General features: G+C 38.5%; 1 protein-coding gene across 9 annotated transcripts in view; it reads left to right on the top strand.

Annotated features, from left to right (window-relative positions):
• The window catches only part of FGF14 (fibroblast growth factor 14), a 383970-nt gene that overhangs the window by 360510 nt on the left and 10686 nt on the right, over positions 1-12774 (top strand). For all 9 annotated transcript variants that reach the window (XR_008201892.1, XM_052664480.1, XM_052664478.1 and 6 more), the window contains one exon: positions 11894-12092. Coding sequence is in view for 8 of the 9 variants with exons in the window: in XM_052664480.1 (XP_052520440.1) it covers positions 11894-12092 (199 nt within the window). In the remaining variant the exon portion in view is untranslated. The remainder of the gene's footprint in view (positions 1-11893; positions 12093-12774) is intronic.

Genomic DNA, 12774 nt, shown 5'->3' on the forward strand with positions numbered 1-12774 from the left:
TTACACAACAGTAGACAATTAATGTTGATAATGTACTAGTCAAGCAATGGCTGAAACTAGAATCAGATTGCTTTATCCAACCTTACAGTATATTGCAGAACAGCAGAGATTTCATTAATGGGAACAACAGGGAAACCATTATCCTCCTTGGGAATTTTTTTGGTACTTGGTTCTTTTAAAATTCTGCATGCTTTCGTGATGATTTATATTATTTGAGTTGTTTGGGATAAGGTTTGAAGTGGCTGAATGAAATTATTTCAGAACCTGGGGAAAGACAAGTTGGTTTATTTAAGTTTCTCTCTGAAATGTTCCCTAACTACAGCAAAAGAAAATATTCCCTACAATGCGGACAATTTCTTTTAGTCATGACTGGGAGTGTATGCCTGTCTTACTGATATTGGATTTCTGTAATCACAGATGCTGTACAGAGATAAAATGTCTTTTTGTGTTGATACAACAAGGAGTTATGACTGGTGTTTAAGCTGAAGCCTTAAAGATTTTTACTCCAAATTTAAATTTTGAAGGAAGGTAGGTGCTGAGGATTATGCGGAGAGGAGATTACACTCTTGGAAAAGAAAGAAGATATTTCACTAGTGCAAGGATTCTGGCTGCATGTTCTTCAAAGCCAAGGTTGTTCTCAAGAAAGAGAGTAGATATTTCTGTGAAAGTTCAGAGCAGAACTGAAGCAGAAAAATAATGTCACCTCACTCTTTATATGTCTGTGGGGATGAAGGAGGATGTTATGTTTGACCACATGCTATAGTGTGTGATAGCTGTGGGTGGGCTGCAGCCCATTATGAACAGATATTTACTAATTTGGTTTATCATTAGTTTTCATTTTGTTTCTCTTATTCAAGTGAGGCAACACTTTTTTATCAGTTCTCTTGAAGTATTCAATTTTTGGCATGTAGACACCACAAACACAGTGTAAACATTAATTTTTGAGGGTGCTCCCCTAAATGTCCTTTCAGATATCTTTGAATTTAAACAGCCTTTTCTCGCTTACTTTTAATTTGAGATTCATGATTCAGATCTGCATTATGGGCTTAATTTCGAAAACATTAGTTCACTTTTGAAATCAAACTGTACAACTTTAAATAACATGTAACAGAAAAACTTGCATCAAGAAAACCTTGTTCTGTTTCATCCATATCTCACTGAGTTGATGACTCTGAAATGTAGGTATCAATCAAAAGAATGTAAATATCTTAGCACTGCTTGTGATGTAATATTAATTCTATGTGGATGGGGAGAAAGAGAGAGAGAGAGTTCTATTGGTCTCTTCATGTAGAAACTAGACATCAGTCTTGAAGTTATTATTTAAAATACACTTTTATCTGACATCATTGTTTAGTCTTGGAAGTAGTAAGTTTATGAAACTAATGGCCATGTGCAATGCCTTGCATACAAGACATCATTGCTTGTAATCAATGATATTTTAATACAATCATCACTACTGGTCATAAGCAAAACAATTTCTTTGTTATGAAACAGGGAAGTCTTTGTAATCCAAACTGCTTTGCATTCTGTTCCAATCTGGACAGAAGATGAAGCCAAATTCAGGCTGCAATCAATACCATCTTTAACACACAGAAATCTGTCAAGATATTTTTTCCTAGTCTGTGCATGCTATGGGCCTGTCACATGTGGCCTTATTGTAGAAACTCATGAATGTACATGAATAATAGAACTGTTATGTTATTAATATTACCAGTCATACTGCTTCTTAACTAGAATGCCAGTTCAAAGAATCATAGAATTATAGAATGGCTTAGCTTGAAGCAGAAATTAAAGGTCATCTAGTTCCAATGCCCCTGCTATGGACAGAGTTGTCAACCATTCTATCAGGCTGCCCAGGATCTCATTCGACCTGGCCTTGAATGTTTCCAGAGATGAGCCATCCAAGACATCTCTAAGCAACCTCTTCCAATGCCACATCATCCTCTGCGTAAAAGATTTCTTCCTGATGTCTAACCTAAATCTTTCCTCCTTTAGTTTAAAGACGTTCCCACTTATCACTATTAAGCAGAGCAAAAAGTCAGTGTCCCTCCTTTTTTGTAAGCTCCCTTCATGTACTGGAAGACTGCAATGAAGTCCACAAATTCTCAATCTGTTCATGACTGTTTTTCAGGGGCAGCTCTTCACAGTTAATCCACTTCTTAACATAGAGGGCAACTCCTCCACCTTTCTACCTTACCCATCCCTTCTAAAAAGCTCATAGCTCTCAGTCATGGCATTTCAGTTATGTGAGTCATCCTTCCTTGTTTCCATGATAGCAACAAGACTGTAGTTTTCAAACTGCAGCATGGTTTCCAATTCCTCCTGCTTATCTCCCATGCTGCATGAGTTGTTATAGAGGCACTTCAGTTGGGCTTTTGGCCACCTTACCTTCTTGGAGGAGCACTCCCAAAAACCTCTGAGAAAAATCTGAGGTTTTCACCCACTGCTTCCTAAGTGTTAATATTTGCAAGAACATTGATTTACATTACTTTTCACCTAAATTTAGTTGGAAGTTGTAAGGTTCTTTTTTGTTATTTTATGTTTTTGAATTTTTAAATAAAGCAGTGCTTGTCACTCAGATGGGTCTTTTAGAAATCCAAGATGGGAGATAGAAATTATAGCTAAAGACTTTTGTCTTTACTGCACTCTCAATGATTCTTTAAAAAACAGGATCTCTGTTTCTTTTCTGCAAGATATCAAGTCTGTGTTTCTTTACTTAAATAGATAAGTCTGTGTATTAGGAATCTTACAGAGAACAGAAGCAATCCTAGCTCTGAAAACCCAATGTTGGTGTTCCCTGACTATTAGAATATTTTAAGGAAATTTTCTGTCTAAAGACTGAAATGTGTGTGCACAGACTTCTGAGCGTTTGCTTCTTTCATGGTATGCTTGTGAGATTGTCAGGTTCAGCTATTACTGCCTTTTATTCTGAAGCTTTGTTAGTAATAGTGCTGCAAAGTTCACAGTACAGCATCTAAAGTCTCCTGGAGTGTTTCCATTCCTCAGTATCTTCCTCTGTTAGTTTGTGCTTAGAAAATTCTGCCAACTTTACTTGCTGTTGTTGCTATGTTTGAAACTGAAGTGTGCATTAGGGAACTTTTAGGCCCAGATCAGCAGCATCTTCTAAAACACAGGGAATGTTTTTTCAATTTATCTTTTATCAAGAAAGTATCTAACCATACACTGATAGAGTTTCGACCATTTGAAGAGGAGTTCTTGAAGATGATTTTGAACTGTATGTTTTGGCCAGCTCAAGAGCTGGAAAAATTTGGTGGGGTTTCCTGAGTAGCTCTTTTATTCTCTTATATGAATATCTGTCAAATAGACATCTTGCATGACACCAGCCTAACTCATCTAATTCAATGTTTGGAAAGTCGGAGACATACTAATGCAGGTATTTTCCAATTCTCATAGCAGGTGAAGCCTCCAGATCTCATAATTCTTGTTATATGAACGTGTCCAAGGCTTGGCTTTATGCCCTTCTACAGTATTGCAACTGTGGTCTGGGGTATCATCATTTCACACCTTGGTTAATCCAGTGTCTTCCCCTCCTTAACTGATAAATTCAGCACTACCCCCACTGTTTCACTTCAGAAGGGTGCTACAAAGTACAGTTCCCAGCTTCAATATTTTAACTGTATTTCTCTTCGCTGTTGAATTCCTTCTCCTCATTAAACACAGTCTGCTTCTTTTTAATTTTAAGGTCCTTCTTCATGAGTCATTTCCAACCTTATTATCTGCTATCAAAATGTCACTTCCTCCTTTAACACTGCCCAAAATACCTCTGTGTATACTCTGTGCTGCTTTTCTCATTTTGCAGAAGTTTGCCATAAGCATCTGCGCAACTAGTGTTGTCCTTTCTCCAGTCTCTCATTTGTCATCCTTCCTACCAGAAATGTCTGATAACCCAATAACAGTATACTGAGATAATTTCTTATCTTATATTAATTATTAATTATATAGTATACTGAGATAATTTCTTACTTATGCCCTGTATTTGAATGAATCATAAACTGCTCCCATCAGGCAGATCTGTTTCAAAGCACTGATACAAAGTCTTGTATCACTACCCTGACTTATAGGTGCAATTGGGATTAAAGCAGGATTAGAACTGGTATTGAGTTCTGAAAAATATTACTAATCAGGACTTTTTATTGATTAGACTGGCTGTTTCTCACCTGGCAACCTTTTTGAGTTTGTCTTACTGCTTTTTTCTGCTTAGCACCATGGAGCAACTCATTCCACCCGCAGCTGTGCTTTTGCTGTTGTCCAAGTCCAATTGTGCCCACCTTCAGGAGTATCCAATACCTCCCTGTTTGCTTCTGGCTAAAGTTCAGGAGGTGGACTGCTGGGTATATTTTCTATGGCTGAAACTAGAACAATACCCTCATTTCCTGTATTTCTGTGTAAAAAGCTAATCTAAAAATGGTTGAAGGTTCAGGATGGACAACTTTCATAGGAGCTCATTTCCCCCATTTCCTTGTGGATTCTGTGATGGCTTTTGACAGCTATAATAGAGCCAGGGACTGATGTTGTCCCTCATGGTGTTTACTGGAAGGTTACATTTTGTTTGGGCCTGTCAATTCATTACTGATTTACATATTGAACACAGATATGGATCAAATTGCACAAGGTGTTCATATAGTTGTTAAATAACATCTAGAAGCTGTATGGCTGGCTCATGTTAGGTTTTAACTCTTAGCTCTTGTTTTTTATAGAATCACAGGATCATAGAATGTTTGGATTGGAAGGGACCTTTAAGATCCTCCGATTCCAACCCCCCTGCTATAGCAGGGACATCTCCCACTGGACCAGGTTGCTCAGAGCCCCATCCAGCCTGGCCATGAATACCTCCAGGGAGTGGGCATCTACAACTCCTCCAGGCAACTTATTCCACTGTCTCACACCACCCTCACAGTGAAGAATGAGAGGCTATATATATATATATATATATATATATATATATATATATATAATTATTATTATTTATTTTATTGTATTTTAATTTATTTTTTAAGAAAGAAAATTGCTGCAAATGTGTATGTCCAGTATTCATGGACTCATAGAATCATTACAGTTGGAAAATGCCTCTAAGATCATCTAGTTCAACCATCCACCTAACACCAATATTGCTCACTAAGTCATACTCTTTTGCACATCTACACGTTTTTTGAAAACCTCCAGGGATGATGACTCAACCACCTACCTAAGTGGCCCATTCCAGTGCCTGATCACTGTTTCAGAGAAGTTATTTTTCTTAATATCTAACCTGAGCCAATCCTCACCTCACCACAACCTCCTTTCACATAGTTGTAGAGGACAAGTCTAGGAACCTAGGTAGTCTTGGGGTAGTCTTAGTAGACTTAATCAACAGCTTTTCCCTCATCCACCAGGTGGGTCACCCAGTCATACAAGGAAATGAGGTTGGTCAGGCAGGACCTACCCTTCGTGAACCCATGGTGGATGGGCCTGATCCCCTGGTTGTCCTGCATATGCCTTGTGATCTCATTCAGTTCCATAACCTTCCCTAGCAGCAAGGTCAGGCTGACAGGACTGTAGTTCCCCAAATCCTCCTTATGACTCTTCTTGTAGATGGGAGTCTCCAGGGGGCCTTATAGTGACCTTCCAGTACCTAAAGGGGGCCTACAGGAAAGCTGAGGAGGGACTTTTTTTAAGGACAGGTAGTGATAGGATGAGGGGAAATGACTTTAAATTGGATGATGGTATATTTAGACTAGATATTAGGAAGAATTTTTTATTATGAGGATGCTGAGACAGTGGAACAGGTTGCCCAGAGAGATTGTGGATGTTCCATCCCTGGAAGCATTGAAGGCGAGACTGGATGGAGCTTTGAGCAACCTGATCTTAGAGGATGATGTCCCTGCCTATAGCAGGGGTGGTGAAACGAGATGATAGTCTCGCTCCAATTTGTAGGAGGGATAGGAGGTTCTTTTATTAACTATACCCGGCATGAGATTAAGAATCAACAGTTCAAATGTTGGTCCGACCAGTTTATTACAAATCTTAATTAGGGAAATGGGGAAGGGGAGGACGGACACTATTATGAATTAGGGTAATGGGAAAGGGAAGGAGGGCAATAGAAAAGATAGGAAAGAAGAGGCAAGGAGTCTTTATAGGAAGGAAGAGGGAGATAGTCACCACCATGGACCCAGTGAGGTTCGTAGTTCAGTCTTCGATCTTCAGTAGTGGTGGGTCATAGGGCAGAGTTGTTCTGTTGACGATGATGATGATGACGAGAATGACAACTAGAGCAATGATGGCTCCTTTTCAATAGTTTCAAAGTGGTCGAGTCAGCTGTCTTTGGAGTGACAGCTCAAATCCAAAGTGGTTGAGTCAGCTCTCCTTGGAGTGGCAGCTTCTGGCTCTGGGATCTCAGCAGAAACTCCTTTGTTCCCATCTTCTGGGCCTTGCCAGCAGATAAGAGGGAGCAGGGATGCCCATCTGCATCCTGCTTTTCACAGAACACAATGTATCATTCCCCAGTTTTCCCATACCTAGCTGGAGCTGTTTAGCCACAGGCCAGATTTTCCGCCAGTGAACACTCCTGAGCACTCTCTTCCGCTCTTCTCCAGAGCAAGCAGCTCTGGAGGAAGGGGTTTTTAAATGTTCCCAAAGTGATATCGATTGTCACACGGTTAGCACCCATCACTTGCCTCCTTGGCAAATTACTCAGAGTCTTATCACAAGAAAAACCTCAGGAAGCAAGCTTTGAGCCAAAAAACAAAGGATTCTCACAATGATCTCACAGGTCCTTTCCAACCCAAAACATTTTATGATTCTATTACTCTAAGATGGGAGTCACAATGATAAGCCTCCAGTCCTCCAGACAGACCTGGTGCTGAATAATAATCTTCATGGTCAACAAGGCCAAAATTCTTGTGGTGTCACCAGCCTCTTAGTTACATATTTATAAGATGGATTTTCTTGGTCTTGGTATGCCTCACTACCATTGAGGGGATAGAGGAAAATGCCACCTGTACTCTTGCTCCATCAACTAACTGCCCCAGTGCCCTAAAGATGCTTCTAACAGCCCTCAGGCTTCTCTCAGCAGCTTCATTGCTACCAGCTTGAACTATTAGTAAAGAGTAATAAACAAAGGAGCAAATCAGATTAGGAAGTTTTTTTAGTAATATCACCAGGGAGGTAGCACTCTTTCCTATGGGTAGGTTCTGGCTGACATATAGGGCTTTGTGTTCCCCTCAGGAAGGAGTCATCTATGTTCTGCCACCATGCTGAGCATATCTTCCACCTGCTCACAATTCATGCAGGTGTTACCCCCGCTACCTTCCAAAGGTAGCAACAGGCTCAGGCACTCCCTGCAGCCAGAGACCTGAAAAGCCACATTCAAGCTTGTAAGGATCTATTGAACCAATACAGAGGTAAAAGTGACAATTTCCTGGATCACATAGTTACCATTGACAGCATGTGATGTCACCACTATGAACCGTAGCAAAACAGCAGTTCATGGAGTGGCAATGTGAATTTCCTATCAAATAAAAATTTCAAGATGCAGTCCTCAGCAGAAGAAATAATGTGCACTGGGTGCACTGGGAAAGGGGTGATCCTTTTGGATTTCCTCGAACATGGAATAACCATCAACTCTGACAGTTACATTGTGATGCTAAGCAGAAGGCCCAAACTTCCAGATTCACATTAGCAAGAAAGCAATCTTTCTCTTGAAATATGTAAGACCAGACCTCATACCCACTTGAAGACTGTGAAGCACATTGCCAGTCTTGGCTGGACTGTCCTGCTACACTCACCGTATAGTCCAGATTTCGTGCCCTCTGACTTCCATCTTTTTGGGCCAATGAAAGATGGACTGTGTGGATAACAGTTTCCTAGCAATGAAGCTGTTATAGCAGTTGTGAAACGGTGGGTTACCTCCATTGGTTCAGATTCTTATAAGCATGGCATGCAGAGTCTTGTTCATCACTGCCAAAAGTGCATAGCTAATGGTGGTAATGATGTTGAAAAATAGTGCTTTGTAGCTGAGAATTTCCTCTATCAAATAATGTTTTTGTATTCTTTGTTTCTGTTATAGTTTCTGTGGAAATAAATAAGAGGCATTACATGTGGAGGTACCTACATATTATGTCATACTACAATGATAAGTTTTGGCAGCAGTTGTGGGAGCCACAAAACTAAGAATTCCCCAATGGTAAAACTTTTTGATCCCAAGAGTGAACCCACAACCTGTGAATGATAATACTTATTAACTCTACAGCTACCAGGAGAATTATTACATCTCCAAATATGACTCACGTCAAGCAATAACTTGTTAGGAAGCTAGCACAAATATCCAAGTGACAGTTCTTCCCAGCAAGGTTCAATTTAATCCATCCTTCTCTTCCCTAGGACCCAGGAAGATGTATATGATTGAAGTTTAGAGCCAGAGACCTATCCTGGGGTTTTGGAAATTGGCATCTGGCATGTACTTTATTTTTCAGATGTTGCTTTGACAGAAGTAAACCAACTTTTATGTAAGATTATATGTTAAATTTGGGCACTGACCTTGGAAGAAATATCCTGAGCACAAGTTCTTGTTTGCAAGTCATGTCTGGTTTTGTAATACATAGAGTTCCTAATACAAAAGGGTAAGATTGCCTGCAATTAAAACTGAAGATGTCATTCTTGAAGAGAAGATCTAAATGATTCAAGTCAGCCACATCTCTCAAGATTTGTATTCCTTCTGCCTCTAGACAAAAAGGCTCTTAGACTGGCAAAATATAACTGCCTTTTCCTCTGATAATGACTTCAAATAAAATGAAGTGTAAACAATTTTTTAAAGGCAGTGCGGTTAGCCCATGATGCTCACTTTCTGAATTCTTACTAGATTGAGGTTTAGCTATGTAGAGCTAGATTTGGCCTAGGTACATGCAGAAGCAGTTCTTTAGGTGCCATGGCTGCTTTACTGGAGAAAATATGGGTGCTAACAACTTTTTAGCAATATAAGAATTGTCTGCAGCAAAGCAGAAATCATTCTTAGAAATATTCCACTCATGGGAGGTGCTTATTTCAGAAGCCCCTTCCAGAGTAATTCTCAGAGGAATCAGTGGCTATATTTCAGTATTGTTACCAGCAGGTGCTTAGTATTCATGAATACTCTCTTTCCACAACACTGGAACAATTAACATGCTTCAATGTAGCATATATTCAAATTTTTTTTTTACCAACTTTATCCCAGGCAGAATTGCATCCTAATACTGGATGAATGAAAATCCTGTCCAAAGTTACTGTAGCAACAAGTCATCTGGAACAGGATAGCTACAATAATTTGGTGCAGGATTCTATCATTCAACCAGCCAACCAATAACCAACAAAAAAAACCCAAAACAGACTATTACTCTGCTTTTTATAACTGTGGAATAGTAGTGATTCCAGTTTGTCCTGTCTATCAGTATACATCGAGAATCAGACTAGTAATTTTATTGAAATAGGGTGTTTGTGGGGGTTTTTTTGTTTGTTTTTTTGACTTGGCAGAGCAAAATAACTGAAGTTTTGTCCTCTATTTTGTGCACTGTCAGAGAAACTGTTTTACATGCCAAAGAAAAGAAGTTTGATTCAGAGGTGACGTGCTATTTGAAGGAATATTGTTTAAGTATCCTAATGGATATTATTTGGAAAAACACAGAAATACCACTCACAGGCAACCAACCATCGCTAGTATAGAGAAACTGAGAATGACAAATAGCTTTTGTTTATAGCAAGAAGTGACTACTGGCTAAGTAGTGTTTATGGTAATTGAGCTTTACAAGGAAGTAAAATGTAGTGTGAAGCACAGGGGGTAGCTTTTGCAGTGAAGCAGGTAATGAGGAGATCTTTGTAAGCAATGCAGGCAATTCCTGATTAGCATTTGCTGTTTCAACAGCTGAGGAACACGACTTGCATGTAAATGCCTGTGCAAGAGTTCAGCAGGCATTCCTTCTAGCCTGCCACCCTGCATTGTGGCTTTGAGCCTCCTTGAGCCCTGCTGTGATTTGAAATCAGCATAAAAGGAAGGAGAGCAGCACAAGCAGCAGACATCTTGGAACAGAAGGAAAAAACCCTGTAGCAAGGAAGTTGCCTTTAAGAATTTTCCTCATTAGTTTTCAGCACTTCTAGTTCAGACTGTATTTGCATTTCTGTATGTATATATAAATATAGCTGCACAGATAGGTGGTAAAGAAGTAGTGGTGCAAAAAATAAATAAATAAAAAAAAGGCCATTGCACACATCAGAGAATTTCTTTTGCATCTGTAAATTAGTCTGACCTGAGACATTAAGCGTAGCTGCTCACACAAAGAAAACCACCTCATTTAAGGCAGTTTTCCAGGTTATTTTCTGTCTGCTGCAATAACTGCTGTTAGTATGTTGTTGAAGAAGATATACCAATTCTTTTTATTTGAGGCTAAAAAATACTCCATAATTGAGAAAGCTAACAGTATAATATACCCTGCATAAGGTAAGATAGCTTTGTTTACAAGTTATAAGGCAAGCCATAACAATATGAGTGCTGTATGTCCCTTACCATAAGAAGAAAACTTCTTGGTACATGGAGTGACATGCAGTACAGATACAGAAAAGTATTTCCATCTCTGCTTTCTCTTACGGGGATCTGTGTCTTTTCAGACTTTGTTTTCCAGACTTTGTTTTCCAGAAAGGAAACCTGTTGAGACAAAAACAGCTGTGAAATCCTTACAGTATAGAGTCAGCTGGGTATGAGATAGAGACCCAGAAAACACCTACTGAGAGTTAGCTCAGTATTGCACTGGGCCAGTAGTAAAAAGAAAGAAACGAAGAAACAAACAAATCAAATTAATTCGAATGGAAGAGTGTGAATAGATGATATTTCCAGAATATTACTTCTTGGGAGAGGTAACTGAAGGAAATATAAGTACAAAAAGAAAAAGTGGATTCAGGGCTAAGAGATCTGTGAAGTCACCTTCCACTTTCCCACTTCCCCCTCCTCCTGTTATGATGGGATTATCATCCACAGGTTTCAACAGACACGTCCAAAGACTGAAAATTATCTACATACATACATGCTTCTATTTCATCATGATAAAAAAGTGCAATTTTTTTTTTCTTTTTTCACCTTTGAAAAGAAAAGGTAATTTTATTTGCTTATTATTTGCTGTTTATTTTTCCAAAGGACTCTGGTAAAGTGCTCAATATATGTTCACACTTTTATTACTTTTCATTTGTGTTATTTAAAATCAAACTAATTTGACTCCTGGGTTCTAGAAGTTTGTGCTCAAGTTAACCTTAATAAAGAGTTCAATGAATGTGACTTCTGGAAACATAATCAATAACGGGATGAATGCTGGGAAAGTCAATAGGAATAATGTTCTTTGTATAGGAATTTGCATATCAAAACAGCACTTTCCCAAGGTGTCTCAAACCATGCCTACCCTAGGAAATTACATATTTTTAAATATATTATTAACAGCTATTATTTATTAGCTACTGTAAAACATACGCAGAGGAAGTTTATTGCTTTTATTACATCTACCAAGCATGTTGAAACTGAAAAATACTTTTATCATCAATATGTTTTTTTTTAGCACAGACATTCTAATTCAAGAAAAACAAGGATAATCTTTCAGAAAAACATGAGAATAATTATGCCTGCATTTTTAAGTGTTTTTATGGTTGTAGTCTCTTCTGTACTTTCAAAATATACTATCCTTTTTGCAAGATAGGGAAAGAGAAGAGGTGAGAGGTGAAATAAATTCACCTGGAGGTCAGCTATAGGAAGATAGATTTTCTGGTCTCAAAACGGAACCTAACTATAAGTCATATATTAAATTAATCTAAAGGTGTTTGTGAATTGTCAAAACAGATGCAGCACTTCAGAGATACCACTTAACACTTACTTTTTCTCCCACAGGAACTTTTTACACCGGAGTGCAAATTCAAGGAGTCTGTTTTTGAAAATTATTATGTAATCTACTCATCCATGCTCTACAGACAACAGGAGTCCGGAAGGGCCTGGTTCTTAGGTCTGAACAAGGAAGGGCAAGTCATGAAAGGAAATAGAGTCAAGAAAACAAAACCAGCAGCTCATTTTCTACCCAAGCCATTGGAAGGTGAGATGTAGTCCATCACTGGCAGATCTTCCTATAAATCTCAGGGAAAGAAAAGGGAATTGTTTCTAAAATAACCAAATAACCTTTGTGAATGTGTGTTCCATGCACAGAAGCCATTCCAAATGACAGTCCCCAGGATTCATGGAGCAGTTTTGTGCTTTGGCATATTGATGCTAGAAAGGGCATATTTAAAAATATTATTTGAAGAGATTAGGAGGTCATTTTACAAGAGAAGAAATCTTTTGTGGATATGTATTCTATCACCTTTAGGATATTATCTTGCTAGCAGCAAAAAGTGTTGTGAGTCTTCCAATCAGAATGAAAAATTGGACATTGTGGGATAATTGAGAGTTATAAATGGAATGGATGAAGTGTATTTCAAGGTAAAAGCTTTCTAATGCAAAACACAAAGGTCTGTTTATAGAACAGATCATACTTGATTACTTAGCCAGTTGATATAATATATATAACTTGTGTAAGTTGACAATTGAAGCAAGATAGATGAAAATAAAAGTTGTACTAACCTTGCGCACTAAAATGATGTCTCACATTCCTTGGAAAACACATTTGCTTTTCTCATGGATTATGACTGATCTATTTATGACTGATCTATTTATTCTGCAGGCCACCTCTAACCTACATCACTTTTTGTGTCCTGTCACAGAATCACAGAATCACAGAA

This window comes from Tympanuchus pallidicinctus, unplaced genomic scaffold (genome assembly GCF_026119805.1).
Source record: "Tympanuchus pallidicinctus isolate F22 unplaced genomic scaffold, pur_lepc_1.0 scaffold6, whole genome shotgun sequence".
Classification (NCBI taxonomy): Eukaryota; Metazoa; Chordata; class Aves; order Galliformes; family Phasianidae; genus Tympanuchus; species Tympanuchus pallidicinctus.